Raw genomic sequence first — 14,344 nt, 5'->3', positions numbered from 1 at the left:
GAATAAACACAAAAGCACCAGTGTTCCAACAAAGCCCCCTATGACATCATAAACCATCATGTCATCATAGATGATGATGATGTCGCAGGGCTCACAGCTGCCAACAAAGCCCCCTTATGACATCATAAACCATCATGTCATCATAGATGATGAATATCACAGGGCTCATAGCTTCTGGCTGGAGAGGCTGTTCTTCTTGTAAGGTTGACAAAGTCCCCATCCAGCAATGGCCAGGAAAGTGGGCACACCTAGGAGGAGTGCTCCAATGGCAGGAGGTGCGACCTCTGTGCAGAGTCAAACCACCTCTTCAGAGGTTGCCCAAAGTCTTTTGCCAACAAACTGAAGGCAGCCAAACAAAATGAAAATGGAGGAAACGGCAGACAAGACCAAGCAAGTTCAAATCTCCCGCCAAATCCTGTGACTGGAGTAGAGGAGGCGGGTGAGGCGGGAGAAGGGGAGGGGCCTGCAACAGCCTCATCAACGGAGAGCTCGGGCGAGGACGAGGTGATGCGGGCAGAGGGCGGAGCTAGTTCAGACGGTGAGGAGGACCAATCACAGGCTGATGCAGGGCTGACCTTCAACAATCCTTTTCAGTGACAAATAGCTTGATCGCACGGGCTCCAGTTTAAAGATGGAACTAGGATTGTGCTGAAGAGAAATGTCCAGTCATCCATGTTTTGACTTGTGCGTATGTGACTGGCAGGCAAACGCGGTTGATGAAACGGTTAAGAGAAGAACATAGTCCAAGCATGTGGAATGATAAGAAATAGAAGGAGAAATGTGAAACGGGCAGTGATGTTTGTTGCCCAAGCGAGCATGACGTATAAGGCCGTGCATTGGGCAAGCCGTGGCGTGTGTATTTGTAAGGCTGTTGTCTTTGGACACGCTGATCAGGGGAGAGCGCGGACGCAGTCCCCCACTACCATAAATTATGCAGTCGAGATTCCCACATTTGGGGAATTCGCAGGGGTCAGCACAGCCGGAGTGCAATGGCTGAGCCTCGCCCTGGGTGAACCACCTTCTTGATCATGGTATCTCCCATGCCAGGTAAGTATGAAGTCACCGACACGCACGCTGGAGCCCCCTTCACACACACACACCACTCTGTCTCATGGTGCTCACACTGGCACAGTGGAACAAAACCACACACACACACACACACACACACACACACACACACACAGCCTGGAACATCACTTCACATCCACTCTACATCCCTGCTTTTCCAAGGCTCACTAAGAGTTGCAATTATTTCCTTGAGAAGTTTGAATTGTGCACCCACCCACACACATCTCATCAAGAGTATCATGTGCAATCTCAAGCTAGACAAGATCAGGTATAATGTTAATGGTGCTCTTCAGAACTTTCACAAGACATGGGATGACCTTATTGGATTTGTTAAGCAACTAGATGGACTACAAGTAGAGTGATGGACTACCAGCTGACCAGTAACAACGTCGTGAACCCTGGCTGAGTAAGAACAATTCAACGTGCAACTGGACCCCCCATCCCCAATCTTTCCCTGAGTAAGAACAATTCAACGTGCAACTGGACCCCCCACCCCCAATCTTTCCCTTCCTCTATGTGTTCCCTCCTTGTCTGTCTGTCCGTGTGTCTCTTGCCTGTCTTTCATTTATATCTTTTTTTTTCTTCTAATTATTGTTATTATTTCAGTTTCATTTCATTCCTCTGTTGTTGTTGTTGTTTTTTTTTCCTTCTCATGTACGGTTATTTTTCATGTTATATTCTACTTGCACTGTTTTGGAATAGTTTGATTCTATATAATCTTGGTAATATCATTATTATTATTGTACCTCACAACTTTGTGGATGTATTGGATTAAATCCTGTTTACCCTGTCAGTTGATATGAACATGCATCCATGGAAAAATCAATGAAAATAATTTTGAAAGAGAAGGTTGAATTGTGATCAAATGCCTTGATTCTACTTCCCATCATGCAATGCAGCATTGCTGCATGAAAGCACCCAAGAAAACAATTGTAGATTCACACTGTTCATTTTTTCAAACAGCGCTCCAACACACTGTCTTTACACTAGCATTCTATTTCAAGGCACCAGTGCTGTTCTTATTGTTCTAGTTGGAATAATGTCAGTGCTTGATTTCCCATCATGCACTGTAAATGGAATCCCACGATCAGTGATGGAGTTGAACAGAGCCATGGACGGTGCCCGTGGATCCCAGCAAGTAACAAACATTATGCAAAGAAGGACTGCAAGAAACACAGTACAACTTACACACAATTTGTTGCATGGAAAATGGTGATGTTGTTGCTGTTTGCTACGAGGATGGACTTCCAGCTGTGGCTGCTCAGCCATTTGTGTCTGCTTAGAAAAGCCTGGAGGAAAAAGCAGACTGGGCCAGTTGTGCCGCTGGGCAGAGTCCAGTCAGCGTGTGGCTGCTGGGTGGAAAGTGCTGGAGCCGTCGTATCCCTGAAACAATAGTTTGACTGCCTTTAAGCGAGGACGAATGTTTATGAATGTGATTAGTTGTTTGGTTCTGACATTTGACTTGATTTAAGAGTACGGATCTAGTCATCATGGAAATGGAGAAAACTGACATGCGGTGGAGAGGTCATGGTCCTTAAAACAGATACCGTCCCAGCGTTTTCCCATTTGGCCTACGTTTTCCCCGTAGCAGAGGTTTGACTAAAACAGCTGGTTTAGTGCAATTTTTGGGGTGGTGGTTATGAATGTGTGTGTGGGGGGGGGGAGGCAACACAATACATCACCCTCTACATTGAAGGGGGCGGGGACCTCAGCATCAGTTTGCTTTTGATTTCCGTAAGGAGGATGTGCATTTATTTCTAAGTTGTCTAAAAATGAGCCAATCAACTGCTGCTCCAGTACGCCTGGCTTGTGACCGGGCTTTGTCCCTTGCCTTGAATAACAAAGACAACTCTGAGTTAAACCATGGGCTTGATCTTTTCTTAATCCTAAGCTTCTTGAGTGGTGCATGTTTATCTATGACAGCAAGTAAAATGTTTGTGAAATATTCTAAGGCTGCCTCCACATTTGGAATGTCAGAGGTGTGACATAAATTACTGTCAGCGAGGTCCCTGAGGAAGGACTGCTCATTAAAAGATTTAAAATTCCTTTTAAAAACAATTTTAGAGCCCAGTTTTTTCCGTTTACAGCTGTGTATGCATACCACAGGACAATGATCACTAAAACCAAGTGGGAAAACCCCAGAGGCTGTAATGTTTTCCTTCCTGTTTGTAAAAATTAAGTCAATCAGATTTTGATGGATCCTTTAAATTGGGTCTGGTTGGTTCCTCAATCAGCTGTGACAGGTTGAGATTTGCACACATCTCCTTTAGACTGGAATAATCATTCGATAACCAGTTCTGGTTTAGGTCACCCAGGACCAATAGCTCAGTCTGCTCAAACTGGGCAAGCAAATCAGCTAAAGCACTGATAGAGCCAGGGACAGCCGATGGTGGTCTATAAACACCCACTAGATTAAAGGACCTGTCATGAGATAAATTGATTTTCAAAACAATAAGCTCAAAACAGGGTGGCACAGAAGCAGCACTTGAAATAGAGACGGGAAAGTTAGATCTTACAAATACAGCAACAGCCCCCCCCCCTCTGCCAGTTCTGTCCATCCTATAAAGATTATAATTTTGGAGGGAAACCTCTGAATCAGGGATACTCTTTTTGAGCCAGGTTTCAGTCAGAACTACAATATCGGGGTCAGACTGTTGTACAAGGATCTTTAAATAATCTATTTGTCTGCAGAGACTTCTGATATTTAAATGTAAAATCCCAAGGCCTTTTCTGGCCTTAAATTGAGCAGCGTCTAGTAGGGGAGGTTTGGGGGGTTTAGTGACTACAGAGGTGGGTATGAGTGGGGTGCACTTTACAATAGGCACAGATATCAGATTATTTATAGACCGGGTTTTCCAGTTTGCATACGGGGGTCTATAGTTAATTAAAACAGGGATTTTGGTCATTTCGGGCGTCAGGCCACAAGGTGGAGCTGATGAGTTTGGCAGTGGGAGTCGTGGTAGTGTCACAGCGGAGAAGTAGTCACTTGGCTGTGGGCCGGAAGTGACCGGTGGTGGACAGGTGTCAGGACCACGGCTGAAGAGGAGTGTTTAAAACGGTATAAAACATGTTTTCAGTTAAGATGCGCCCGCCCAGGGAACTGGGATGAATGCCATCATTCCTATAAAAAGACGGACAATTCCAGAAAAGATTAAAATTGTTGATAAAAAGTGCATTGTGCATTGCACACGCAGATTGGAGCCAGGTGTGGAGGGCGAGAGTTCTGCTAAAACGGTCACATCCTCGCTCGAAAGGAGGAAGAGGTCCAGATATAAAGATTCTCCTGCCACAATCTTTCAGGGAGTCAAACAGCTCTAAGAAATCTTGTTTTAAGATTTCAGACCCCTGCTCCGGAACGTTGTTGCATCCCGCATGAATGACAATGCTGCGTGCTCGGGGGTATTTGGCCAGAAGGCTAACGCATTTTTCCGTTATATCAGACACCTTTGCACCAGGAAAGCAAAAACACTTGGCAAATTTTCTGCGGACATTTCTTATTATGGAATCCCCGATGACAAGCGTGGTTGGACTGAGGGTTGGTGTTTGAGGTGATGCAGCTGAGAACGAGGGGGCAGCGGTGGGGGCGGGGTCGTGGAGGTGTGCAGCGGCACGGGCAGGGCGCGGAGAGAAGGACGGGGCCCGAGGTGCAGGAGTAAACAGAGGCTTGGAGTAGCAAGTATTGGGCCGACAAGGTTTTCCAGTTCCATCTGGACGTCGGGGGGGAGCCGGAATGGTGGATGACCAGCTGGACTGACATGTTGGCGTGGAGAGATGGCACTTTCTGGCGTGTTTTTCGGACTTCAGTGACGGAGGAGTGGTGTGGTGATCGATAAGTGGGGGAAAGTGCTGCTCGTCCAAGATGGAAAATTTGTTGTTCAGCAGGAGGGGCTGAGACGGAGGTGAGCAAGAGGCCGGCCTCCCACCATGTTTACCTCTACGGGCAGTACACCACGGCTCCTCCTGACAGGGAGTGGGAATGGAGCTAACCAGAGCCTTGGGCTTAGCGCCCAGCCGGGACCAGTGCTCTGTGGCTGAGGCAGCAGCGACGTCCGCACATGGGAGTGGAACAGTTGAGTCCATTTCTCCGGCGGTTGCAGAGCTGGCAGCAAGACCCACGGCGACAACCATCGAATTGATGATCTGCTCTTCCTCCCTCAGCTGATATAAGGTGGACATTCTCCCTTCCAGCTCGGAGATCCTCTGGGTTAGGCGAAGGCAGCTGTCGCATCCAGGTGAGGTGAGTGGAGGCATGTCTTATTGTGTTAGGTGGTGGTTGCTGGGGAGAGAAAACAGCTGTGGCCAGTAAGGATGTCGAGACAAGGGAGACAGTAGTGTTGTTATTGATGTTGTTGTTGTTGATTGGTGGTGGTGGTGGTGGTCGGCTAAAGTTAGCAGTAGGCAGTGACACAGGGCAAGACTTACTCGTGAGGGCTCCACAACGGGAGCCCACAGCGGAGAGTAGACTTGACAGAGTTAGCTGTACACAGAGGGTCCTGGGTCGGATCGAAACTTACCGGTAACCCAGCCTCCGGTAAGCAGGTTTGGCGGTGTGTGATTCCTCTCGGTTGGTGGTGAGAGGTAGCCCAGTGCTGACAGAGTTGAAAACAAGCGGAGCCAAGCCGGTCGTGGCAGTCGAGTCGTATAATTAAAAATCCAAATCTCCGATGACTAAAAACGTTGTACCAAGTTAAAACATAGGCATAGCACGAGAGGATTTAGGCAAGCGTGATACAAAATTCTGTCTAAAAGCTGGGTAAATGCTGGGTAAAATGTAGATTAGAGACAGAGCTACTGGCAGAGCTTCGAAAGAAGCTTTCGAAAGAAAAAAAATCTGTTTTTATCAGTTTAAAGTGGTTCCAGAAATCTTCCAGAATTTTTTGTCTCATTGCAATGTTATATTTCCCATGATAGTAATTCACATGTATAATCTTTTTCAGAGCGGCTTGTACCTCTGGAGATGCCTTTCAAAATTTGTGGTTGTCCACCAGGGTCATTTAGAGTCAAACCAGGAAAGGCTGTTGCTGTGGTCACAATGAATGGTGAGGTTGTGAAGAACTTAGATTTTGTCCCGTTTGAAAAGAAGCTTAAAAAAAATATCTATTCCTACATGTTTTGTATCTGTTTTATTGTCCAGCGTCCTTGGGCTCCTTGAAAGGCACTATATAAATTCAAGTCATTATTATTTATTATTATGAAATCTACAGGACTATCGAGTAATGTATGCCGCATTATACAAAAAACCTAACCGTTATTAAGTGGCTAAGTTTTACATTACAGTGGATGTGTTTTTCATTTTTCTAGGACGATATGATCTCAGCATGCCTGAATTGGGTTGTGATGCATGCCAAGCCACTTGAAGTGCTGGTGTAACCCAGGTTAAAAAATCTGTGATAGAAAAAATATAAATAATAATAATTCATGTAATGTAATGATGTGATGTTGGGTTAAAATAGAATTATAATTCACTGTGATGTTGGGTTAAAAAAATCTGCATTTAAAATAGTTTTGTATTAAAAATATTTATGTTGCTTAAAAACAATAAATTAATGATGAGAACAGACACACCCTGTGACCCTGACGGCCCAGAGTCACTTCCGCCTAAGTCTCTGGAAGAGAGAGCGCGAACGCGAACACGCTTAGGACACGACCCTCATATCAGGACGGTGGATGCAAGAAAGTGGATTAAACTGTGAAAACTGATAAAAGCTCGGAAAAATATCTACAGTGGAATTCCCCCGGACGACCCGGACCTGCAGGAGTGCAGCTGGAGGACTCGCTCGGAAGGAGAATCGCATTGGTCAGGTTTTTTGAGATACCCTTGGATTTGGACTGGATCTGCCTGGATGTCGGAGCCAGAGTGATGTTGATGGTGAGCCTGACCCTGGAGGATCATTAGATCTACGACCGCGGAATTGAATCCTTTTTTCACTTTTACATATGCACACACCACCACACACAGTAGTGTGGCGTGACTGATCCCCACCTGAACGGTGCGCACACAGTAAAGTGAACTGACCAAACAATAACAAGAGACTCACGCAGCTGCAAAAACATTTTTATTTTACTTGGTTTGTTATTTTTCATACTTACCCGGGTAAGGTTGTTTTGTGTATTTCCTGTGTTCATGCTATTTTCCCACTGTAATAAATAGGGAAGCATACTGTTTCTTAAAAGCCATACAGTTTCTGTGTCTTCCTGGTGTTGTTGTTAATCCTGGGCTCCGTAGTCAAACCTATATCTTCTGTTATCTGGCCATTAGTTTAAGTTACTGTTATAATTACCATTACCCACTTTCTTCAGAAGGGTTACGTGTTACACTGGACTGGACAACTTTATTAAAGATGACTACTGGCCTGCTACCCTTCACTTCGCCACAATATATTCAACAGACATCTTTTATTCATTTGAAGAAATGAAGATGGCGGCACCAGGACTGTCCTGCCAGGCATTTTTAAGAATGCTGTCCACTTTGGCCGTGTGAGTATTGAAGTTATTTATCCTACAGCATTGTTCATCTCTTTGTATTGTGGGTTGAAACACTGTTTTGCACATTATTAGAAGTTGTTTTCCTTGTTTTGAAATAGATTGGGAACGTCTCAGCAGACAGCCATGGTTCCCGCGGGTCCTTAAAAAGTCTTAAAATGTCTTAAATTAAAATCTGGGTAATTAAGGTCTTAAATTCTATTAAATTTACTATAAATTTGCTGTCGGTATTACAGTTTTTTCAATTGTTTACACACATTTTCAAAGCTCTGTGTCTTTTTCTCAAAACTTTACACACAAATCCAACTACTGCTCACACAAAATGCAAAAAGCGCCCTATCTATTGCAAAATGAAACACAGTATTCAAAATATTGTAAACACATCTCAATAGCAAGCATTTGTCTCACATCACAAACACATTTCCCATTGTGTCACATACTTGTGTATATCATTTACACACTGGTGCTCTAAATCTAAAGCTCTTTTATTTCAATGGATTTTCTTGATATATTGCCATATAAGAGTGAAAATACAGTAGCATGCAAATAGAAGTCAACACATGCAATAATGGAACCAAAAATATTTAATTTTCTGAATAAATCAGTTGCTGTTGTGGATGCAGCATTGAGCGCATAATAAAAAATCAAAGCAAAGTACACCAACCATCACACATGGAGGAGAGTGTGAGTGTGTGTGTGTGTGTGTGTGTGTTTACTGTGTGTGTGTACCTGCCGGTTCGGGGTGAAGCGCTCAGCGCAGACAGACGGTACCCCACATCTTGACCAATCAAGTGCAGCTTTCGCAGAAAAAATAATCAATCGGCTCCTAAAAGAAAAAAAAAAAAATACGGCTCCCAATCAGGAGCCGGCTCCCGCCGTTCACTTCAAAGAGCCGGCTCTTAGAGCCAGTTCGTTCTCGAACGACCCATCACTATTCCAAAGCGTCCTCCACGAACCTGGACTCCTTGTCCTCTGCGTCTTCCTCTGACTCCCCTGGCTCTCTCTGCATTGTTGTCATACATTGTTCAAGACAGATAGTTTGACCTTTGGCCTATTTATAGGCCTATGTCAAGGAGTGATTGGTTGGTGTTCAGTAAAGCAATTATTGTTTACACGTGAGGACAGAGTCTGAGGCACTGATGAATAAGTGTGGCATTTTGATTGGTTGTGTTTGAAATGGGAAATCAAGTTACTTCCTGACAGATTTTTGTGTGTTAGCTAGAGAATTGTGTGCACTGATTTGCAAAAAGTGAATAGCTAAATTGAAAACTGTGTCAAGGCTGAGAATTAGTTTATGGTTTTGCTGATTTGAGGTGAAGTTGTGAGGTTTGAGTGAAAGAGTTTAGAAATAGTGTGATATATAAAGGTTTTGTGTGTAAGCAATTGAAAAAAACAAAATTTCCAGACGGTGCATTTAATGCCATTGAGAAAGCACTGTGGCCCACTGTAAAACTTCTAATAGTGTGTATTTGTTTCATTAACTTACCGTGCAGCAAATTGGAGACTTAGCGATTAATAGATGTTAAGCGACGTACCGTCAGCGACAGACGCTGACACTGGGCATGTTGCCATTTCGCGGTTGTCAAGGAGAGCGTAAAGATGCAAAGATGCGGAAGTGTAAATTTAGTAGTAGTAATATTTTTATCATCATTACACTAATGATTACTTGGCACATTGAATTGATAATTTCCTTTTTTTCCATATGTGCAAGAAATTACAAAGGAGCTGAATCCAAACAATATGCTCTCACTGTCAATGGATGAGCCCAGTGTTAACTGGAAATTTGTTGAACTCTTACAAGAGGAACACAGAGATTAGTGTGGTGGAGCCCAACTACAAATAATTGGGAGTTGTGGCCTTCATACGATGTACAACTCATTCAAGAATGGCATCACGGTGTGGCAAGTTGAGAAAGTCCTGAAAGCCCTGCACAACTTGTTTCATTGTGCACCTGTAAGGAGAGAAGACTGTGTTAGTGACTAAGTGTGATACATTTCCTCTACCATTTTGTGGACATCGTTGGCTGGAAAACCTTCCAGCAGTGGAGAAAGCCATTGAAATTTGGCCATATACTGTCACCTATGTGGATCAAGTCGAAGCCAAGAAGCTCCCCAATCCAAGGTCATCATCATATGACACCATCGCAGAAGCCCGGATGGATCCCATTATCCTGGCGAAGTTGCACTTCTTCATGACTATCTCAAGAAGTTTTCAGCTATTTCTCAGCAAGTACCAGACAGATGCCCTGATGATTCCCTTCCTCGGCAGAGATTTGGAGGATCTGATCAGGGTAGGCCTAATGACTACTAAAAATGTATTAATGGTTTAGGGTCATTCCACGTCATTTCACCAAATGGCCAACACACTTGGGTCTCAAAAAATTCTGAAAAATTCACCAGTTGTTCCTTGTGTATCCAGCAGGGGTGTGCATCTTCCCCCTCCTGAAGATTCGATTTGATTAAGATTCAGCAGTCTGCGATTCGATTTGATCCGATTATCCGATGCATCTCGATGCAACACATCCTGCATTTTCCATATTAGACCAGAACATTTTTGGAGATATCAAAGCAAAATGGTAAAGGCTGCAACAGCCAAAAAGCCTGTTTTAGTCAGCAGATGATTCATTAAATGATTGTTTATTTAGAACACATGCAGCTGATTCTGTATTAATTTATTCTTAAAAATAAATTCTTCGGTGCAAAATTATTCAAATGCAACATTCAAGTGCAACATTCAGTGCAACATGAGTCGACTCTGAAAATAAAGAGTAGTCAGTCACAGGACTGTTTAACATAAAATCCTTACAAAAAGTCAAGTCAACAGGATTATTCACAGTGAGAGTGAATGAGTGAGTGAGTGTGAGTGAGTGAGTGAGTGAGTGTGTGAGTGAGCTCGCACTGACCCCGGTGGCAATTTCTTCATCGATTCGGTGATTTTTGGTTGGTCGGGTGTGCAATCGCTAGCACTGCTGCTGCTACCGCCGGTAGCTAGGCCTTTGGCTAGTTCGTCATGCCATCTGCTGAGGAGATTCCGCATGTTCGTCGTGTTTCTGAAGTATTTTATTTTGGCGTGGCACTCTTTGCAAATGGCAAACGTTTTGTCAAGCGCTCTCTTTCCTTCAACTTCATGAAATTGGAAGTGTTTCCATATGTCCGCTTTTAGGGTGTCAGTGTTTCTAATCGTCCGATGGACGACGCTGTTGGTATCTGCCTCAGCCAGCGCCATTCGCCAACTGACTGACTGATCGTGTCATGACATGTCAAAATCAGGTTGTTCTGATGGCGCATGCGCATGCACCGAATGCACCATTTCAACGCGTGCATGAAATGTATTCTGGTCATAACATATAATATTATATAATATAAAAAGTATAATGTGTCTAATATATAATGGGGAAAAATCAGCTGCCGTTTACTTATTTATTTATTTATTTAATAAAAAATTGATTCTCTGGCGTCACAGCATCGATGCTGCATCATCCAGTAAAGAATCTCGATGCATCCAAGAATCGATTATTTTCGGCAGGTCTAGTATCCAGTAGGCACACTGTAAAATTTTAGTTTGCTCGGATGGACACTTTTTGAGATACGGCCAATTTAGTGAGGGGAGTATGTGTCAAATTTGGTGCGATTTTGGCGCGTCCTTATTTTTCCTCTATTTTCAGGTGGCAATATCTCAGGATCTACACCACATAGGAAACTGAAATTTGGTACTATAATAGACCTCTACCTACTCTCTCAGAATATACAAAAACATCTGTCATACATCATAACTGGTTGGCATGCCAGCACCTCAAAAATGGAAAAAAAAATTACACAGGTTTTGTGGTCGACCATGTTTGGGTCTTCAGAAAACAACTTTGCAGAGCTTTGAGATACATACATGGACTGTTCAAACCAGTAATGGTTAGTCATGCATATTTTATGTATGGTGAAATTCAGAATGGGTACTTTACTGGTGAAATGACATGGAATGACCCTTTAGTCTTTTAAGCACAGTTACTTACAGAGGATATGAACACTAAAATAAAATAATGAGTCGTCAGCATGTTGATGTTTGTAGAAAGTATTGTAAATACTGTAATACTTATTCCAATTTTGATTCTAATAATAATTATTATGCCTGTGCTATTCTACTTTCAGAGCCTTCTCAGACGCTTCATAAAGCAAGATGTCCAGGTTGATGTTTCCCCAGTAAAGCTGGTCAAGCTTGATGTGACAGACCAAAAGCTTTGGGTCAGTCCAAAGCAAGTGGACATTGGCATGGGAGCCACAGCTGTCCTCAAGGTAACTTTATTATCTTAGATAACAATGTGCTATATCAACTGCAAATTCTATGACTAGTGAAGTATTTATGCTGAAAAATTAAGAGATTAGATTCATTTTTTATACATCAAGCAGTTAACATAGTAACATGATTTGTTGAATATTGTGTAGTGTAAGTTACACATAGGGAGATTTATTTGATGTTTCAGGACACGTGACTTTTGTGCTTTTGTCAGGGAATGCCAGGCAGTCAGAGTGGTGGAAGTGAGCGTGATGTGTTTCAGTTCATGCGAGACAGCCAGAGTGCTCTGTCAAAAATTTGTCAGAACATTCTATTGGAGTGCCCCCTGAAATACCCCGCTGACCGAAATATGATGTGCCTGGACCCCCAAAAGACCAGACAGGTGCCTGCAAAAAATGAAGGCCCTCATCATGAAATTTGTGCAGGACAAGAAATTGTCAGGAGGAGTCACAGCGGGTAATATGTGTAGACATATAGAAATGTGAACAGTTACCTTGTGTTTAGCAAAGGGAGTCTTTGGGCACCTTCACCTCACCTTTATTTTCACTATAATTCCATCCATAAATAGTGACAGAATGTATGACTATTTTGGTAATGGGATTCATACACTTTTTGTATTAAAATATCTAAATGCCGAAATCTTAAAAGATGGGGATTTGTGGTCTAATTTGTGCCAGTTTCGGGGTCCTTGGTTTGAGAACCACTGCTCTAAATGTTTTTGTGTCTCTCTTCTCAATGTCTTTCACTAAGATGATGGGCTCTAGTTTCGCAGACCAGGCGAGGGCGTAGCGCAGATGCGCTTCGCCAACTGGGTGTGGCCAGGCGGATTTTCCAAGTTTGGCACGCCGTTCTCGGTGGCGCAAGTACTCCGCCGTCCCTCCTACCGGCGGAGGGGAGGAGAGAAGGCATGGAGTGGGTTTGACACAGCCGATTCACATGTAACCAATCAAATGAGCCCCTGTCCTTGCCTTTAAAATGCGCTGCGTGAAGGCGTAATGAAAGTTTACATAGCTGACATGGAGGTCTATTGCCGCAGGCGGAGCGGAGCTCAGGAGACAGGCGCGGAGCGGAGACCGGCGAGCAGTGCGCACACGTCACCAAAACCTCACAGGCAGGCTTCCGGAATGTCAGACACATGAACAATGCAATTAATACCGAAAAAAACACTATTCAATGCTACGATCATAATCAGCACATACATATATCTCCATATCAACTGTCCCGTCACAGCTGATGTCAGATCAAAGGAGATTGGCACCGTTTGTGCTGATTGTGAGGTTTTGGTAATGTGCGCCAGGCAGCTAAACTTCCACTGCGCCAGCTCCGCTCCGCCTTGCGCTGAAAGTAGACGTGGTTTCAGATGGCGAGCTTTTGGCGCACCTCGGCGAAGCCTTTTGGCACGAAACTGTCACTGCGCCAAGCCGAATCTGTCGGCACCTCCCCCCGCTGCGCCGCCACTCCCATCTCGGCGAACCTCCGCCTGCGAAACTTGGAAACTGTCCGCCTCTGCCGTTTCGCCGGTTGAAACTAGCTCTGCGCGGGGTTCGCCTCACTGCGCCACCCCGCGCTGCGCCGGGAAACTAGAGCCCGATGTTGTAATCAGCAAACTGTCATATTTTAGATGTCAAGCTATACTAGCCTATTATTTTGCAGGCCTAATATATATTCTTTGACATAATAATTGAAATATAGTTGGAAATCTGAGATTCATTTTCCAGGGTATACTGAATACAAAAAATGTCTTGTGATTTCCAAAAAATATAATTTTAACCGGAATTATTATATATGTGCTTGTCTTTATCTAAATGCAGGTGATGAGATTGCACAACAATTTCAGAAGTTCCTGTTCACTGAGGCCAGAGGAGAGGATTTCATGGCCTTCGGTGCATTGGATGGAAAATCGAGAGTTGACAGCTTCCTGCATAAGGCCATGAATGGATATGCAGTACTTTGGAGCTTTGTGGAAAAGCTGCTGCTTCTGTCCCATGGACAGAAGCAGCAGTGGAATGTGGATTCTCCATAAACAAGGAGGTGGAGATGTGCAATATGAATGAGGACACTATAGTCTCACAGAGACTGATCTGTGACTACGTGAGGGTGTGTGGTGGAGTGGTCAAAGTGCCACTGACTAAAGAGCTGCTAAATGAGTGTGCAACTGCACGCAGCCAGTACAGGATCTTCTTGGATGATGAGAGGAAGAAAAAGGAAAAGACAAAACAGATGGACAAGAGAAAAGGGACTGAAAATGAGCTTGAAGAGCTATGCAAGAAAAGAAGAACAGTCTCAACTGTGTGCGAAACTCTAGAAAAAGATGCAGATAGCCTTGCAAAGAAGGCTGAGAATACAGCAGGGACCAAGATGGCAGAACTCGTCACTAAATCCAACTCCATAAGAAAAAGATGCAAGGACAAGAGAGGGGAGTTGATGGACCTAGACTGTGAAATTGAGAAGAGGGTGGTAGAGCTACGCCACGTCTTGAGGAGTTAGAAAACAATGGACCTCTCTG

General features: G+C 43.9%; 1 protein-coding gene and 1 non-coding gene across 2 annotated transcripts; one reads left to right on the top strand and one right to left on the bottom strand.

Annotated features, from left to right (window-relative positions):
- Positions 1-891: 891 nt before the first annotated feature.
- On the bottom strand, positions 892-1,055 carry LOC115377168 (U1 spliceosomal RNA). The gene has a single exon (XR_003929923.1). It is a non-coding gene; the product is annotated as a U1 spliceosomal RNA (small nuclear RNA).
- An 8,295-nt stretch (positions 1,056-9,350) lies between these two features.
- LOC115376306 (uncharacterized) lies at positions 9,351-13,861 on the top strand. The gene is made up of 4 exons (XM_030075793.1): positions 9,351-9,841; positions 11,694-11,837; positions 12,053-12,239; positions 13,650-13,861. The coding sequence occupies exons 1-4, from the start codon at positions 9,707-9,709 to the stop codon at positions 13,859-13,861; spliced, it is 678 nt and encodes a 225-aa protein (XP_029931653.1). The 5' UTR covers positions 9,351-9,706.
- Positions 13,862-14,344: the final 483 nt, after the last annotated feature.

The sequence above is a fragment of the Myripristis murdjan genome, chromosome 18 (assembly GCF_902150065.1).
Source record: "Myripristis murdjan chromosome 18, fMyrMur1.1, whole genome shotgun sequence".
NCBI classification, from domain to species: Eukaryota; Metazoa; Chordata; class Actinopteri; order Holocentriformes; family Holocentridae; genus Myripristis; species Myripristis murdjan.
Note: the sequence above shows the minus strand (reverse complement) of the source record. Positions and strands in the feature narration are given on the sequence as shown.